Source organism: Drosophila melanogaster, chromosome 3R, assembly GCF_000001215.4.
Source record: "Drosophila melanogaster chromosome 3R".
NCBI lineage: Eukaryota > Metazoa > Arthropoda > Insecta > Diptera > Drosophilidae > Drosophila > Drosophila melanogaster.
The window spans coordinates 23,347,587-23,365,236 of record NT_033777.3 but is presented as its reverse complement, the minus strand read 5'-3'; the positions used below and the strand labels follow the sequence as shown (position 1 = coordinate 23,365,236).

Sequence of the window (17,650 nt, the reverse complement as noted above, 5' to 3'; positions counted from 1 at the left end):
TGATAAAGGATTCAATTAAGAGCCTAGATAGTATCTTTAATAGATCACCAAAATGCTTTACATATTGAATGGATAACATTTCTATTTCATTACGTTTTGCTTATCAAACTATGTGCTATAATTTCCAGTGTATTAAATCAGAGGAAAAGATAGAAGGCATTTCCATAGCCACTGCGAAATGCTGGAAAATGGTGCGAATGCGAATGCCACTGCAAGGTGGCTTACATTATATGGCCAAAACACCTAAGGCCATGATTTATAGTTTGTGGTAAATTAAGAAATTAAAATGCTTTTATGGCCAACTGGCCGATCTGCAGCTTCTGTTTGCGGCTCAAATACCCCTCACCCTACCACCCCGAATTTTTGTGTCCCCGCTGTCAAGTTGTCGAATTAATTGCCAAAATGTTTGATAAGATTATTTCGGCGCATAAACCGCCCACGCCGAATCAAAAAAAAAAATAAAAAAATAAACCTGCAGCCCCCAAAAACAACCACCCCCAATAGGAAAATCATTTTCTTAATTAAAATTTTGGTTGCATGCCAGGCGCAAAATTGTGTTGCTCAAAAAGCAGCAAATTTGTTGCCAGATATTAATGTGGCTTTGTAATTGGTTTTTCTCAAGTCCAAGTCACGTTAAGTCAATTAAGAGAAATGAATTTTCGTATATGAACGGATTGGTTGGATGGATTGCAATGGTAAAGCGGTTGCATAATCCCATGTTATGCAGTTTTGAATTGAGCGAGAAAACTTCTTCAAAGCGAAGCGTGTTAAGGGTACAAACATAGATTAAGATATTTATAAATAATATATATAAATATATATATGTAAATAATTTGCTTGAATACATAGTTATTATGTACCATTGACCAATCTTTGACAGTCTTTCGATAACGCTGAAATTTGTTTAATGGCATCACATTTACGCAACTTCTTGGTCTAGAAGATTTCGGTGCAGAAACCTTGGACCACATTACCATTTAAGCACCATTAGCAGCGCCAAATATTTGAGCACGATGAGTTTAATTGGTTCCCGAGCTGGTAGCAAGTTGAATCGAAGATGCAACTCGGCGACATGGTAACGTGGTAACATCTTGGTAACCACTGGACTTGGAAACATGTTGCGCCATTGCACTTGTTGTTGCCAACGAGGCGATTGGCCGTCCAAATTTGGTCCGCTCTGCGTTTTCCCCGCTCGAGAACAAGCTCGTTAAACGTTTTCCAATTGCAATTGCGCTATAAATTCTACCAAAAATGTAACTAATGAAGTGTTATGAAAGGTGATCATAAATCGTTGACTTCAATTGCCCATCGGCAAGATGCAGGGGATCCGAAGCACATACAGACCGGCTCAGAAAAGAAACGAGATGAGAATCGAAAGCTTGATGAAGAAGCTGCGGCGTTTGAAGCTTATCAAATACGACACGAATCAAGTTCAATGATTTTTTACCCAATACCCTGGAATTAGCAAGGGAATTTCAGTACTTTAAAGGCACTTGGAAAAAGAAATAATTGGTTAACAAAAACGTATATATATACTTGCTTTAAAATACCATATAGCACCTATGTTACGTATCACGTGCAATACATTCCAAGGTATCAAATAGTCGACTTCTAAATTGTATAACCTTTTTCTTATCGCCACTTCCTTTTGTGTGCTAATATATGTACGCATGTCAATCAGCGCTGCAAGAGAACGAAATGGAAATATTTTATACCGATTTCAAACTTCGGCGAATAAAGATGTTACCCAAAGGAGGGACACCCAAGACTTGGCTGCTTCTGCTGCTTGTTTCCAGTGTCTGTGTCATCCAGGAATCCAAGGCATCCAGTTTCTGCACCAAGGCCGATCAGTGTGCTTTGGATGAGGAGATCAAGACAGCGGCGGATTCGGTTCAAGCACGCTACGATCACACCCGCATCTATCAAGTGGAACTGGCCAGTGAGGAGCATGTGCGTCTATTTCAGGCTCTTGAGCAGGCCAGCGATTCCTGCTCGTTCATGGGTCATGCCCGACAGCCGGGACAAAAGCTTACCATTATGGTAACGGGTGCCAAGGTGGCCGACTTCGATGACCTGGTGCACAGTTACAATGTGACACATCGGGTGCTGAACTACAACTTTCAGGCTCTGATCGATGCCAACTATCTTGAGGTGGCTCCAGAAGATACAAAGCCCGAGGAATTCGACTGGAAACGCTATCATCCGTTGGAGAGTATCAACGCCTGGCTAAAGAAACTAGCGGAAACGCATCCCGAAGTGCTTTTAGTGGAACTGGGTGTCAGCGCCCAGGGAAGGCCCATCCTAGGTGTGCAGATCGCCTTCGACAACGAGAATCGAACCACTGTCTTCGTGGAGAGTGGCATCCATGCACGCGAATGGATTGCTCCGGCCACGGCTACCTACATCATCGACCAGCTGGTGAACTCCAAGGATTCAGCTGTCCAGGCACTGGCTCGCTCCCAAAGGTGGTACATCTTCCCCACCGTTAACCCAGATGGATATCAGTATACCTTCAAGGGCGATCGCATGTGGCGCAAAAATCGTGCTCTCTTTGGCATTTGCCGTGGTGTGGATCTCAACCGGAACTTTCCATTCCACTGGAACGTCACCGGAGCCAGTGGAGATCCTTGCCGCTATGACTACTCGGGACCATCGGCTGCCAGTGAGGTGGAAACCCAACGGATGATCGAGTTCATAAGGCATCGCGTCGAAAGCGAGCGCATACGTACCTTTATATCGCTGCACAGCTACTCCCAGATGATCATGTTTCCCTACGGACACAGTGCCGAACGTGTGGACAACTATCACGATCTGACTGATATTGGTAAGCTGGCGGCCAATAAGATAAAGGATGTAAGCGGCAGGATCTACAAGAGTGGCAGCATCTACGAGACCATATATCCCTCATCAGGTGGCTCAAAGGATTGGGCCCATGGTCAGCTCAAGATACCGATTACCTTCTCCTACGAACTGCGTGGACCCGCTGACAGCGAGGATCTGTTCATTTTGTCCGCCAAGGAAATCGAACCCACCGCTGCCGAGGCCTTCGCATCCATCCAAACGATCGTGCAGGAGGCAGGCAAACGTGGCTATTACCAATGATCAGGGGCTCCGGCTCTAACTGAAATTCCACCATCAACTACAAATCCGATTCCGAATCCGCATCCATGCACCCACCATCTGATGGGTATGATGATGATAAATGTCGTCTGGCCATGGCAGTTCACATGAAAAACACATTACGCGCCATCGTTTCTTAATGCTAAATAATGATGGCAAAATCATGACACAAAACCTCATAATAATGTTGGTAAATCAAAGCAAATATAGTCAGACTCGAACAACCTTACAGAAATAGTTGCAACCATTACAGTTACGATGCATTGTTATTGTACACTGCATTTGGCAAAGGGGCATATGGACTTGGCGATGGCTTATGTAATTCAAATATTTAATCGGGATAATATAGGGGTGTATATGGGATAAAAAAAAGGATTTATAAACTTACGAATCGGAAGTAGGAAACGCGATTCTTCAGGGCTTAAATGAAAATCTTGCTAACACTTCACTTTGAGGTTTGAGCTAGCACTTTGAATTGTATTTGGTTTAATAGGCAGTTATCTAGAGCATTAAAGCTGGTGACTTACCAGATCTCTAGTTGGATTTGTCAGAACGGAGCCTGGCAGCTGACAGGCGAGTTATGAACCTGCGCAGCCTCGACAGACAATATGCATGTTGCACTCTGGCGCACAACTGCAACATGGACTGGCAACACCAGCAACACATTGCCGCCGACTCTTGCAGACTTGTTGACGGCAATTGTCGGGTTTTTGTTTTGGTTTCGCTTTGTTGTTATGGCCATTATAATATATATATATATAGTTAGTAGGAGAGCTATGGCTGCCACACATGCCACAACACATTGGCCGGTTAATAATGTTGCTGCTGCGGGGATGCCCGTTGTTGTTGCTGCTGCTGCAGATGCTGATGTTGCTGGCGATATTGATGTTGCCATAATCACGATCTAATTTATTTACAAATTGTGTTGAAATCATACGTTCAAAGTCGTGTTTAAAAGGTTCTGTATGATTTATGCCAGCGTTGAAATGAACCGCAACTACAACAATGGACAGAACAATTGCGGCTGGGAAAATATTTCTCACAGTCGCACAGACAGACGCGCGAGATGGCCAGCAAAATTTGTTTCGTCTGCTTTTATGTGCACCTAATTGATTGGGGCAAGTGGAGGAGCCAGGTAATGCATAGCAATAGTGCCATAGTGCAACCAGGAACTGCGCCGATTCCTACCACCAGCCAGCTAATTTAGATTTATGGCGCAAATCGCAACTTGATGCGTGATGCCGCCGAGACAAGCCGCCAGTTCCTCCTCCTAAATTTGCTCCACCTCCTCATCATCTGGCTGAAGGTGGAGGCAGCGGGCATGGAGGAGTCTTGCATGTGGCCATTTGTCATCGGGATCGAGGATCGTGTGCTGCAGCTGCGATTTCAGGCCGCTCCAAACGGGCACGAACTCGAGTTCGAGCGCAAAAGATACAAAAAAAAAAAAAAAAAAGTATCTCTTTCTCCCGCGCTGGCTGTTATAATCTCGCAAATGTTGATAAATTGAACGATTGCTGATTTTCACGCTGCAATTGCCCTGCGGCCGTGTCACTGTGCCAGCTGGGAAATAAACATATCAACATGATAAATAAGAGGAGCGGGTTATCATCAGCGGTCCCAGAAACTCGCGGACACACCGGACACACACTCATGTTGCCCGAAGGACAGCCTCATAAATCAGCAGACAACTGGACAAAATGTGAGCCGTTTTAATCGCTGATTTCCGCTTCACAAGAAATGCAAATAAAATGCGAAACCAGAATGTAAGATGCATTTGGCACAGCCGAAGTCGTGATACCCTGGATTTAAGACAGATGCTGATAAAACTCTAGATCTCTACTCTTCAAACATTACATTTTATATCAAACTATTTATAAATGCTTTTGAAATTTTCATCTAATTTTTAAATCTGTTCAAATTAAGCATTCCTATTCTGATAAAATGGGAAGGTAAGCAACTCTTGTGGCCAAACTGTTTCATATTTATTAATCATAGTGGCGAGGTGGTGAGGGACTAAGTCTATTTTTAGCCTGAGTTTCAAAAGCTATCCTTTCCTTTTGGAAAACAGGTTTGCATATCGGACAGACACAACTTTATGTTTGACCCTCGCACTCTACACTGCACTGCACAAGTGGGTTATTACTTATTGATTTTGTTTATTGAATTATTATGTGTTTTTGTTTTGTTTCTGTTGTTTTGTTGTATTTGAGGGCAACTCTTTCAGCTAGTCGCTCATTGGATGAACAGTAAAACTAGGTTTACAAAACTTTCGCCTCGGACAGATCGTCCAGTGGCTTGCTGGGCGGGGGGATCTTGTACTCGGTCTCGGGCGTCTCGTAGATCTTCTCCTCCTTGGGCTCCACAACGGACACATTGTCGGGCAGCGGCTTCTTGGGGCCGATCTTGTTCTTGGGGTCGTAGGGCAACATGACCTTGACCTTGATACCAAGCACTCCCTGGCGGAGGAGCACATGACGGGTGGCGGTCTCGACATAGTCGTTGCACGGATCTCCCGAATGGATCATCAGGCCATCGACGAATTTCATCGACTTGGCACGCTGACCACGCAGTTTGCCGGACACGACGACCTCGCAGCCCTTGGCTCCCGACTCCATGATGTAGCGGAGCACACCATAGCAAGCACGACGGACGGCCAGTCCTCCGGTGAGCTTGTACCTCAGCGACTCAGCCTGGGCAATGGCGCACAGGCCACGAGCGGCCACCTTCTCGGCGTACAACTCAATGCGTCCGGTCTCGAAGTTGAAACGCTTCTGCACCATGGCGGTCAGCTCCCGAATGCGACGGCCCTTCTCGCCCAGCACCTGCTGGGTCTTGGTGGCCATGATGATGATCTCAGTGCGAGAGGGGGTCACACGGACCTCCACGCCGGAGTAGCCATCCTCGGCGAGTTCGCGAGTCAGGAACTCGTTCAATTCAGCCTTGAAGATGCCATCGGAAACGAACTGGGGAGCAAAAAGAAACCATTATAATCCGCATTCCACATCTATTGCACACCTAGCAATCCTCCTTCTTGTTGTTGTTGTTTCACCACGCGTTGTTGAGTTCCAAAGTTTTTGGGACGCCCATCTGCTTTGAGGTTAACTCCGAAGCCGATGGATTTTCGCGCTTTCCGGCCGGGTTTTTCACACAACTCCGATGAAACAACGAACGTACGGACACTGCATTACATGCCGGAGGTAATCCTGTCTCATTTTTCCCCAATTACCTTGCGTTTCTTGGAAATCGGAAGGTTCGCATTCATTTTGACGTCGAATCGGAAACGTGGTGCGCAGAAAAGAAAGAGGCCAGTGTGCCCGCGCGAGACACGTTAAAAAATACCACCCGGTCTGGAAATAAATACCACTATATACCAATTTGGTTTCCAAAAATTACAGTTATACACTACTGAATTAAACAATTTATTTTAATTACTTTTAATATTCATTAATTTAAAATGTTTTTTAGCTATTTGCTGTTTCTGCCTCGTTTTTACTTAAATTGATTCACAGTAGTACTAGGCAGACATGGTTCGGAAACTAGATTACAACAAGCTTGTACACAAACCTAAAGTGACATTCAAAAATTGTGTAAAAATTTTAGTTTTGGAATTTATCTGTATGGTTAAAAATAATAAGTTTGAATAAAATTTGGTTAATTATTTAAATCTTATTATACTATTATTTTTAAATACATACTACTTACAATTTGCAAATATATTTGATAAAACTTAAAAAAAATGATACCATTTCGACAAAAACTTGTCTTTAGAATTCATTATAATTTCAGAAGATTCAAATAGGGATCCCATATGAAGTCCAAATAAACATACACTAAACAGCGTTTAAAGGGGCACATTAAATAGTATTTCGTATATATATATTTGTAAAGTAACACTTTTAACCACGACTTCAGCACGACAATATTTCGGGGCTGGCTCAGTTGGAGAGCTGCGAGTTGGACAGGTTCGAGCTATGCTCCGAATCGGAGGAAGGACCTGGATGCGATGGCGCCTGTTGTTGGTGCTGTTGTAGCGCCTGCTGCTGCTGGGAGTGGGAATGCGGAAGGTGCGAGGGCTGCTTCGACTGGATGGCCGTACCCGACTCGTAGTTGATGCGGATCCATTGGCCCTCCGTGTTCTCCTTCCACAATGTGACATTGTTGTCCCCACCGGTGACGGCAAGAATGTTGCCGGTGGTTGACCACGAGATGCTCCACACGGCATCGTCGAATGTGTGCAGCACAGTCGAGGTCCACTCGGATAGATCTGCGTTGCTGCTCCACACAATCACATGGCGATCCTGCGAAGCCGTGGCAATCTGCGAGCGGGGCAATCCGATCGACGGCGCCCAGGCCACGTCGCGCACCCAATCCGAGTGCGCCTCCAGTCGGTGCTCCTCCACCCAGCGGTCGTTGTCCTCCCGCCAAATCTTCACTAAATTATCGCAACCACCGCTCACTAGGCGCTTTACGGCCGCCGAACGCGAAGTTACGCGCTGGTCAAATGCTGGATCTGGTGCCTGGGCGGGGCACCACGAGATGGCATTCACTCCGATCGTGTGCGCATTCGGTATCTTCTTGGCATCCCACACACCGTACTCCGTGTTGCAGGTGAGCACCGATACCGAGCCATCCGAACTGGCGCAGGCCAACACCAATCCGTACTCGGATGGCGCGAAGTCCACCGAGTTTACCGAGGAGTCGTGGTTGCTGTATTCGTAGCTGAAATGTGGCAAGCACAGAGGTTAGATGTGGCACTCTTTAAATGATAACGGAAATCTAAACATAAGTATGACATGGCGCATTGCTACCTCGTAATCTCGTCAATAAGAGAGTATTTTATTGTGTTATGACAGAGGGAACAATTTAAAGGACACCAACATATATATATATTTATATATATTTATTATAACAAGATCTGATTCTTCTTGTTAAATATTTTCAATACCATGATGTAAACAATTATAAATGATAAATTACATTTGATACAAGACGTCCAAGCATAAATATTAAAATAATGATTTCCAAAGCTATTAAAGTATTATTATTAATCAAGGATCAAGCTATTAAAGTATTATTATTAATCAAGGTCCTAACAATGGGTATCCCCTGGTCGATTCCTAAAACAAACATAACTTTGTTGGTATGGGTGTGCCCGTTTACTTACAGCTTAGTCCAATCCCGGGGCGTTGTGGACTTCCAGACGATCACCTTGCGGTCGTAGGAGCACGATGCCAGTATGTTGCCAAACTTGGGATGTGCCCAGGCCACCTGCCACACTGGTCCCTGGTGTCCCTTGAGCTCGGCGAGCGCCTTATTGTTTTTGCGCGAGTGAAAGATGCGGACGCTGCCGTCCGAGGAGCAGGTGGCCAACAGTAGGCCGTAGAAGTCCAGCGCTGCGTGGTGGACCATGTCCTCGTGCTCGGTGTCGATCTCTTGCAGCAGGCTCACCATCTTGCTCGAAATCCGTTCGTCCGGTCGCCAGATAAATTGATTAAATGCAAGTCGTGTTTTTTTCCGGCGCTTGACGTGGAACCTGGTTGAGCAGTGTGACCTGAGCGCGGCAGTGGCTGATGGTTACACTTGCAATTGATCACATGGTCACTCTAGTCCATAGATGAGATAGAATAATTTCAAAGTTTTTAGTTCATATTCATATTATTCATATTCATATTATAGTAAAACAAGAATTTATTAATTATATTCAATTTAGATCGGGTTTTGGCTTGTGTGGGATTTTAGATACAGTTTAGGTGGTGTTTTGGTATGAACGTTTATGGAGCAGTTTTGATTTAAGTTGGACATGTATAGTAAGATACATAAACAGACACAGTGTATAAATTAGCTTTTCATAATTTGTAATATTTTTATTATAGGCTGTATTTCGATAGAGGCAAGTAATTTAAACGGATTGTTGATTAAAATTCTTGTTCGCAACGAATATAATCTATATGATACAGCTGACAAATACAGGATAAAGCAAAAAATCAGCTTAGGAAATACCCTTACTATTTAAAAAGCTTACGTCCAATAGTATCGCATACACCCATCACGCGCACATCACTAACACCAACTGCCATTGTGAACTGACAATTGTAACTTTTCCGCACGAAAGTTAGCATTTGCAAAGGAAAATAAGGTGAAAACAAGATTTAAAATACATAAAAATTGATTGAGGGAATACAATTTGAATACAAGATAAAGTTGCTAGCAAAGTCGGCTTGAAAACCGATTGGGAAACGTCGAAACAAACAATTGTATTACATAACCTTTTTAAGGTTACATATGAAGAAGGCCGTTTATTGCTATTCTAACAAGGATCTATCAATTCCAGATGCTGTCGCAATCCCTGCTGAGTGGCATGCGTGTCCTGCGCACAGAGGCCCGTCGTAACTTCGGAATCGTTGCCCCTGCCCTGAACAAGGCCTCCGATCCCATCCAGCAGCTGTTCCTGGACAAAGTGCGCGAGTACAAGCAGAAGAGCGCGTAAGTTCTGGCTCCTTCATCCGTTGGTGTGCCTCGACATAATCCTTGTTTTGCTCACCTGCAGCGGTGGCAAGCTGGTGGACTCCAATCCCGATATTGAGCGGGAGCTGAAGACCGAACTGGACCGTGTGGCCAAGCAGTTTGGCAGCGATGGCAAGACCGACATGCTGAAGTTCCCCGAATTCCAGTTCCCCGATGTTAAGGTCGATCCCATCACCCAGGCCCCACAGTAGAGATCGCTCTTCGCGAATGAGTTAGTCTAATTGCTTTAAGTTCAGCTGCTGATTTCGCCTGTGCGCCCCCAAAAACCGCGGGCAAGTCAACAAAAAAAACCAATAAAATCGGGAAAACAACAAGCGATTCGTATGCGAAAGCCACTAAAAGTGTGTGAATCTCATTGAATTATAAAGCGCGTCCATTCCTTAACACAGACATTCGTCTTGTGCGACATCATAAACTCAAAACTCATTAAAATCGAATTAAATTCCATTATAAATACAATATATTTAAGCCCTACGATCTAGAAAACAACAACAAACTAGGTCCTAGCGTGGCGTGGTCAGCGCCTGATGAACAGTCTGCTGGAGCAACTGCATCTTGTGGTTGGCAGCCACCTTGTTGAATGTGCCCAGCAGTGTCTGGATGTCCTTCCCGCTGATGAGGGGCACAAAGTTGCCAGCGCAAGTGCAGAACTCTGCCAGATTCTCGCGCTTGATCTCGCTGCAGCGCGAACAGCGCAGATCCTGCAGCACATAGGACATCATCTTGCGCTGCAGTGCATCCAGCATTCTCATTTCGATCTCCTCGTTATCATAGGCCACATAGCACTGGGCACACAGCCAAACGGGTCTGAAAAATCCAACATTAATCAATTATTTGTGGTAAATTATGTGTACTGGTTTGTGTAACTCACACTCCATCTTTCATGGCGCGATGCTTGTCCTTGCAGAGATCCAGGTCCCTGCAGTGATTACACGCTTTGCAGATGACCTCGTTGATGATGTGACTGTCGCAGGGATCCTCCCACTCAGCCAAGTCGGAGAACTCACCAATCCCCACCAGACGCAGCATATTTCGGCGCAACTCGTTGATCTGCTCCGCCAGCGTTTTGTCCACACTCAACGCCTTGATCAGAGTGCGGATAAGTTCTAGGCCCGGGCTCGGCTTGCCCTTGCCGTAGTTCTTGTGCAGCTTCAGGATAAAGTCGAACGCACAGTGTGAGATGTCCTTGATGGCCTGCTCGGTGGTCTTCTTTTCAGCCAAAGATTGCATGAAGAGGGTCAGCAGGGATTCAAACTTTTCGCGGCACTCGTTTTCATCGGGCAGATGTTCGCCAATTGTCCAGTTGAGCTCCAGGGACAGCTCATCCTCTTGATCCTGCTCGGCCTCGTTGCTCTCCACTGGATCACGGTTTTCCGAATCCTCTTCTTCATCCTCGTCGTCATCTTGATTGCGTTCAGAATCCCGTATCATGGTAGTGGAAACTATTGACGACACTGTCTCATCGATTCCCTTTGGTAGCTTTCCCCTAATTCCCGAGAAATTTGCCTGGTCCATCCAGAGCATAAAGTTCCAGCATTGCTCGAAGCTCAGTTGGATGGAGTGGAACATCTCCTTGTTCCTCAAGCTTTGCACAATGTAGTCCACATAGCCCAGGGCATCGGAAACGGTTTTCTTACCCGAACTAAGGATAATCCTGTTAAAGTCCGCATAGATAATGGTGGCGCCCAATCTCTTGAACTCGGCTATAATGCGCAAGAACATCTTCCTCATCAGATTATTCAGAGATCTTCTCAAAGCAGGATCATAGAGTAGTGCATTACTGGAGCGCACCCATCGATAGAAGTGCACGATCTGGAAGTCCGAGAAGATGTTCCTATTGATGGATACCTCTCGCAACCAACCATTCACCATGGAGCGCATAACGCGGAAGGCGGCGGAACAGAGGGCCGTTTCATCATAACTCGGCAAGGTGGCCGCCGGAACAGTGCCAATCATCTCCTCCAGCGAGACCTGCGGCATCACATCGAACGTAATGGCAGATGAGGCGCCTTCCATTTCCTGAATCCTAGTCGATTGGAGCAGGGCACTCACCGCCAGGCTATCCAGAGCCAGCTCCACGCAAACATCCGGATAGAAACCGGCCTTGTTTTGCACCACACTAATGCTCTCCTCGAATTCCGCCAACAGCCGGCTGTCGTCCGCCTCCCGGCCACCCAAATCTGGTCTGGTACTCGCCGACCACCACAGCACAAAGTTATGCCGCTGCAGCAAGCGAGCGAAGAAAAGATCCGCTCCGAAAAGCACAGTATCCGGCGGCATATTGCCAATGGGCACATGGAAGTAGCGACACTGATCCAACATCAAATCAAGAACATTGTTCAGATTCAGAAAGTGGCGTATCACTGCCCTGGAGCCCTGTCGCTGCCAATCAAGGCCAGAAAGCAAACTAGCGTCATCGGAGATATGAATCTCAGCCTGGGGAAACTCCAGCAGGATCGGCATGGCCAGGCTGAGTTTACGCGCCGACAGCGCCGTTTGAAGGCACAGAATGGTGGGTCCCTGATGCTCCTGTTTGTAGGTGGTCAGTGCCCGCTGTATGTGCCGGTAAATTTGTTTGACATCCACCTCAATGAGAACCTCAAATGTGTAATCCTCTACAGGAATTTTATCTTGCTCCTCTGCCGTCAGATTCTTGAGCAGGGCCAAACGCTCGGCGGTATACAATTGCCTCATGTTCGGCATTTGATTGGCACGCACTGTGTCCAAGGCAAAAACAAATGCCTTCTTGCTGGGCATTAGGATCAGTGACCAGATCTCCTTCTTGGCCGTCGGTGTGTTATGCTGATACAAGTAGATTTTGCGCAATCGATTGTTGGCGCTAGCCAAATATTTGACCTGAGTCTGGGGCCGCTGCTCCAGCTGCTCGATGCTAAATGTTTCCAGATCCTTGGTGGCCAATTGGGCCAAGCGACGTGCCTCCTCGCGCTGGACACCGCAAATGCAGCCCATGTCCATGAGGGCGCGAAATTCCAACGTCATCTGCGTCTCGTATATGCCCTCAATGTCGGGCGTCGCCAGATCCGCCAGCATGCCCAGCGAGTTATCCCGGAAGAGCTGTTCGGGCACACTATATCGATAGAGATTGAAAACAGGTCTGGATCGTGGCAGAACTCGATTGACCTTGCGCCAAAGTTGACCCTCCTCTGGAGGAGCTGCACTTCGCTGATTTACATAGAAAATCCTCGGTACCGTCAACTTGATCTTGTGCAACTCTTCGCCGATTAAGGCCCACACAGTGAAGTGGCCCAGGTCGTCGACGGGCACCAACTGTACGATCTGCCACGGCTGGTCCAACAGGGTGCGTTGTGCACGTCTAAGGAATCCGCCCAGTGTAGCTGTGGATCCTGTTGCTCTGACCACCGGCGGATCCTCGCCTCGAGTTCGCTTGCTCGCCTGGCGATTACGCTGGCGCTGATCCTGCTGCCATTTCCATTTCTTCTTCTGAAATCTCACCCACTCAACGATGGTCTTTCTGGTTTCACCGATGGGCGGTGGAGCGCCCAAGGCCTGACGCCAAGTGGTGGCCTGCGGCTGTGCCTCCTCGTCATCGTGCTCCTCCAGCTGGATTCTCTTTCTCTTGGTGACTATCGGACAGCCTGCAGCACCCTCACCGCCATCTTTACCAGCCAAATCTTCCATATCGGCCAGCTTGTCCTCCTCTGTGGCTAGAGGTTTCGGTTTGGGTCTGCTGGTGAACATCTCATTGATGCGACGCTGCTTGAGCACATCGTTCTTCTCCAGCATTTTCTTGTGCAACCAATCCGGATGCTGAACTCTGGGCACTGGATTGGCCAGTCCCTGCAGTGCCGCCGGTATGGTTATGATCTTCTGAATGGTCCCACCCAATCTCTCTATGTAGTAGTTCCAATCGAGCACATCGCGTATATCCGCATCGCCCATGGTGTTGTCCTTAAGCCAGCGACGCAGGTGATGTCGCCTCACGCTCGGTTCGGATTGGAAAATGGCCAAGGGAATAGCTCTCTCGGTGACGGGTGCTCCTTCGGGTTTCTTCGAAATAATGTACTTACAAGCCAGACCCGCATCCTTTACCATCTGCTCGCCCAGGAACTCAGCCAATCGCTTGGCCGTGGAGATGGACGTACTCTTTTGGGCGCCATACTCCTCAAGCTTCTTGGACATGCTCTTGTTCTCCGAAATAAGTTCGAATAGCTCCGAGTCGGGTAGATTTGATCCTCTGCTGTAGAGTACATCAAGCCAGTAATCCGCCACCTTGGCCACAGATGCATAGCATTCCTCAAGTGTGCTACCAGCGAGGAAAGCTTCGAAGACGGAACTCTGGAAATTTTTGATCAGCTGCAGTTCACCGCGTCGCTTCACCTCGAATCCCTTGAGTTCAGCCAGTGTGCCATCGAAATTAAAGACCGCATATCTTTTCTTCAGCTTCTTGCCCTCCTCTTTGGCAGCGGGTAACACCATGGCAAGGTAGGGTCCATCCACCTCGAAGAATATAGAGTTCTCATCTCGAATATCGTATTTGGGTAGATTGTTTTCCTTATCCTTCCTCAACTCGTGGTACTGATCGTTGGTAAAATGATCTTTAACCATAGTGTTTAGCACTGCATTCGGATATGATATGTTAATCTTCTTTTTCTTCTCATGGCTCGTGTGAATGGTAAACTCCTGCGGAAAGGAGCCAGGCAATATGCACCATATACCATCAGTGTCCAATTCGAGTGGTCGACCAACTCGCTCGATAATTTCCCTCGCCTTGGTGATAATATTCGAGCCCGTGAGGCACACAATGCCGGCCATAGGCATGGAATGCCAACGGGCTCCTCTCCTCATCACGTAGCCATAGAAGGAGTTCAGGATGCACTTGTGGGCCAACTGCAGGGAATCGTAGAGCACCTCCCTGCCCTTGGCTGCCTTGATCTCTGCCGCGTCTCCCGAAGCCACCGCAGCATTCACCGATGCTTTTGCCACTTTGGTTAGTCCTTTGTACTCGTAGCGACGATCGCGAAAAGCTCGCACCGTGTCCACATAGAAGCTGTTCTCCTTCTGGCAGATGGTCGAAGTGCGCGTTTCCAATTTGGTTAGCTTGGTCTTCTTGTAAGCCTTGCGGCAGTAATCCGTCAGACGTTTCTTCTCGTACGCCGCCTGATCCTCCTTGGAGAGCTCGTGAAAGGCTCGCTGTGGTCCGCCAGGGAAAAGGGGTGGAAACTTCTCGGTCTCCAGCTGCTGCTGAATGCGCTGAAACTCGTTCCTGGAGGCGGGCAACATCTCGCCGCGCCACAACCAGTCCATGGAACGTTTGCACCGAACTCCTGGCTTGTTGAAGTCACAGGCGGCACAATCTAAGTCACTAACCATTGCCGAGGGCTGCAGGCGATTGGTCAAAATAATGTTGGGGTACATGGCACCCACATCCAAGTGATAGATGACCGGCTGCTCCAAGCGATTGGGTATATCGTGCAGACCCTGTAGCCCCTGCACAATCTCCTGCCGCACTTCATCCAGATTCAAGACCTTCTCGAGCGGTATGCCTTCCTCCACTTCGATAGCGTGGCGCAGAACTGCATCAACCTGCTCCTGCAGTTGCTTGACCATAGCAGGATCTAGACGAAAACGGCATGGTATGTCCGCCCGGAAAACACCCGATTCCAAAGCCTCCACATGACCACCCACATAGGTTTCCGAATCCAGTACGTGTCCCTCGTTGGAGAGCTTATTCAGCTCACTCTGATGCTTGTTGGGATACACAATCTGGGCATGGTAAGCCTCCACCATCAGCAACGTTTCACAGAGTGTGCCGGAACCCTTTCTTAGGATCTCATCGGGTTCCATGGGAATAATCGTATTTAGGGCGAAGATAAATGGATGCACATACTTCATGTACAGATAGTATGTGGCCACCGCATCGGATACAGAGTAATTGGCCAGCACTTGGGGCTGTTCCACGGCCATGCGGCACATATCCTCCGGATCGAGTTCCACAGGATCATAGCGTAATTTAGCCTTGGCCACCGCCTTTAAGCCTTGAGATCCAACAGGTAAATAAGAATCTCGTTTCACCCAACATAGGCAATCCATGTGTATGGCAGGGCGACTTAGATAATTGCCATCCCGTAGCTTGGAGAAGCCAATCTCTTGCTTCATGTCCAGATCGTACACTGCAGCACGCGTCTCCACGAAGGGCCAATCGAAGAAGTCGCCGTTGTATGTAACAATGATGTGGGGACGCACCTCCATGATGTGATCGAAGAAGCGCTGGAGCAGCTGCATCTCGTTCTCTTCGTTGAATACTATAAAGTTACCCTCGAATTCCGGCTTGGGAGTGTACTCAAAATCGTCCACATTGGATGATATAATCTCACGATTGGTTATCAGATAACCCTGACCATCGATCATGTACGAGATCATCATAACCTGATCCGTCTGGGCATCGGGAAACTTAAGGGGCAGCTTAGTGGTTTCTATATCAAAGGCCAGGACCACGGGCTCGGGTCTGTCCAGAATATCCGGTCGGCAGGTGATCGTAGGCAATTCCACGCCACTTCTGCACCTGATATTGTACCACTGTCCACAAAAGATGCGCAAATCGATGGACACTCTGACGTGGTAAGGCACATCATGCTCCCTTATGTCCACAATACAATCCATGTAATCCTGCTGCCTCTTACCCAATGTGGCATCCTCGGAACCTGCGGAGGATTGGGCCAGCGAGGTGGCCAGCATTTGCATGTAGTATGTGTTGGATTTCTGTCGCTCCTGATTTCTCTTCACCGCGGACATGAGTTCCCTTCTAACCTTGGTCATGGCTGTCTGATTGAGAAACGAAAGTTTTATGTACTGCTGCTGCAAACCGGATAGATGATTGGGCAGATCCAAATCTTCTTTGGTTATGTGCTCCAGTCCAGAAATCTGGCCGGAATACTTGCGACCCAGAAATCGCGCCACTTCCAGATGCATATTATCCTCTGGTCGGATGAGTAAATATGGCTGATAGGCCACCGTGCATTTGAAGCGGGAACCATCCATTTGGATGAAGAACAGGTCCAAGGCAGCAATCAATCTTCTGTCCTCATCCAAAACTTCGTTCTGCAATTGGCATAGCCATTATTGGACATGATTTTCAACGTTTTATGGGCTTCCTAACTTACCGAATGCATGTTGATGAGGTAGCCCGTCCGCTCCTGGCTGTCCTTAACCCGATCGAAGCCATATTTCGAGTCGATTTTATCGTTCTCCCGGGATTGACGATAGCCCGCCTCATTGAAGAAGTCGTCGCTGTGGATAAGATTGGAAAATATCTTGTTCAGCGTGAAATTCACGAACTTTGACCACTCACCCTTCTGTGCGATTCTCGCTGACGAATTTACCCGTATTTTGCAGCACTTTGCCTTTGCTGGAGTCGGACATTTCCGTGCTGTTTAGCAGAAATAAAATAAATAAATGTAAATAACTTGTTGCCGCCAAAAATCTGCAAACGTCTCAGAAATGTGCTAACGCGTTGCAGAGAATGCTGACATTTAGCTGTTGCACAGCACTGTAAAGTAACACGTTTGGCGCCAATTTCAAAATGTTACTACAAATAAAAGAAAACAAGAAAATTATTAAATGGTTTTAAGAATATAAGTTTTACCTAGAAATCCTCAATTATTCTTAGCTTTGTAGTTCCACCTAACACAAATTAAAAAAATAATGCTTAAAATCTGATGAAATCATAAAATATAATATTTATGTTTATTTCATCACAGCTTGACCATTTTAGCTATAATTTTCCTGTAATGGGCATTAAATGCCCTATTTGCTGACAATTTAAGGACAGCTGCTGGCCAATTGAGTTGGCCTGTTGGCCATGTGTTTTCCAACTGCTGAAATGTGAAGTTTTTTCTACTAGTTCTCCGCTGCAATGGCATCATGCAGTCACGCACACAGGCGCATTCATTCATAAAAATCCGGCTCACCTACACGAGTTGTAAGATTCCAGCGCAGTGGAGAGAGGGAGAGAGAGTGGGAGAGC

At 47.0% G+C, this 17,650-nt stretch overlaps 5 protein-coding genes across 10 annotated transcripts; 2 read left to right on the top strand and 3 right to left on the bottom strand.

The window, feature by feature from the left end:
* Positions 1 to 1,662: 1,662 nt before the first annotated feature.
* Positions 1,663 to 3,348, top strand: CG4408 (uncharacterized protein; the record flags this gene model as incomplete). Of its 2 annotated transcripts, none has more annotated exons than NM_142884.2 (1): positions 1,663 to 3,348. In NM_142884.2, the coding sequence occupies one exon, from the start codon at positions 1,663 to 1,665 to the stop codon at positions 3,100 to 3,102; it is 1,440 nt and encodes a 479-aa protein (NP_651141.2). In that variant the 3' UTR covers positions 3,103 to 3,348. The 2 variants fall into 2 exon arrangements, with proteins under 2 accessions (NP_651141.2, NP_001287482.1); NM_001300553.1 differs by having other exon boundaries at positions 1,669 to 3,348.
* Positions 3,349 to 5,029: 1,681 nt separating this feature from the next.
* On the bottom strand, positions 5,030 to 6,425 carry RpS3 (Ribosomal protein S3). 2 transcript variants are annotated; one of them, NM_001300552.1, is made up of 2 exons: positions 6,347 to 6,425; positions 5,030 to 6,083 (listed from the first exon to the last, which is right to left on the bottom strand). In NM_001300552.1, exons 1-2 carry the CDS (start codon positions 6,380 to 6,382, stop codon positions 5,379 to 5,381), a joined length of 741 nt encoding a protein of 246 aa, NP_001287481.1. In that variant the 5' UTR covers positions 6,383 to 6,425; the 3' UTR covers positions 5,030 to 5,378. The 2 variants fall into 2 exon arrangements, with proteins under 2 accessions (NP_001287481.1, NP_476632.1); NM_057284.6 differs by having other exon boundaries at positions 5,309 to 6,083.
* A 280-nt stretch (positions 6,426 to 6,705) lies between these two features.
* On the bottom strand, positions 6,706 to 8,959 carry Sec13 (Secretory 13). 2 transcript variants are annotated; one of them, NM_001300551.1, is made up of 2 exons: positions 8,285 to 8,959; positions 6,706 to 7,839 (listed from the first exon to the last, which is right to left on the bottom strand). In NM_001300551.1, the coding sequence occupies exons 1-2, from the start codon at positions 8,569 to 8,571 to the stop codon at positions 7,056 to 7,058; spliced, it is 1,071 nt and encodes a 356-aa protein (NP_001287480.1). In that variant the 5' UTR covers positions 8,572 to 8,959; the 3' UTR covers positions 6,706 to 7,055. The 2 variants fall into 2 exon arrangements, with proteins under 2 accessions (NP_001287480.1, NP_651977.1); NM_143720.4 differs by having other exon boundaries at positions 6,887 to 7,839; positions 8,285 to 8,674.
* Positions 8,960 to 9,172: 213 nt separating this feature from the next.
* Positions 9,173 to 10,017, top strand: ATPsynCF6 (ATP synthase, coupling factor 6). Of its 3 annotated transcripts, none has more exons than NM_001275944.1 (3): positions 9,173 to 9,256; positions 9,452 to 9,603; positions 9,668 to 10,017. In NM_001275944.1, exons 2-3 carry the CDS (start codon positions 9,452 to 9,454, stop codon positions 9,834 to 9,836), a joined length of 321 nt encoding a protein of 106 aa, NP_001262873.1. In that variant the 5' UTR covers positions 9,173 to 9,256; the 3' UTR covers positions 9,837 to 10,017. The 3 variants fall into 3 exon arrangements, with proteins under 3 accessions (NP_001262873.1, NP_477194.1, NP_001247264.1); NM_057846.5 differs by having other exon boundaries at positions 9,668 to 9,957; NM_001260335.1 differs by having other exon boundaries at positions 9,226 to 9,374; positions 9,668 to 9,982.
* Positions 10,018 to 10,073: 56 nt separating this feature from the next.
* PolE1 (DNA polymerase epsilon subunit 1) lies at positions 10,074 to 17,109 on the bottom strand. The gene is made up of 4 exons (NM_079738.3): positions 16,976 to 17,109; positions 16,788 to 16,914; positions 10,517 to 16,725; positions 10,074 to 10,452 (listed from the first exon to the last, which is right to left on the bottom strand). Exons 1-4 carry the CDS (start codon positions 17,044 to 17,046, stop codon positions 10,149 to 10,151), a joined length of 6,711 nt encoding a protein of 2,236 aa, NP_524462.2. The 5' UTR covers positions 17,047 to 17,109; the 3' UTR covers positions 10,074 to 10,148.
* Positions 17,110 to 17,650: the final 541 nt, after the last annotated feature.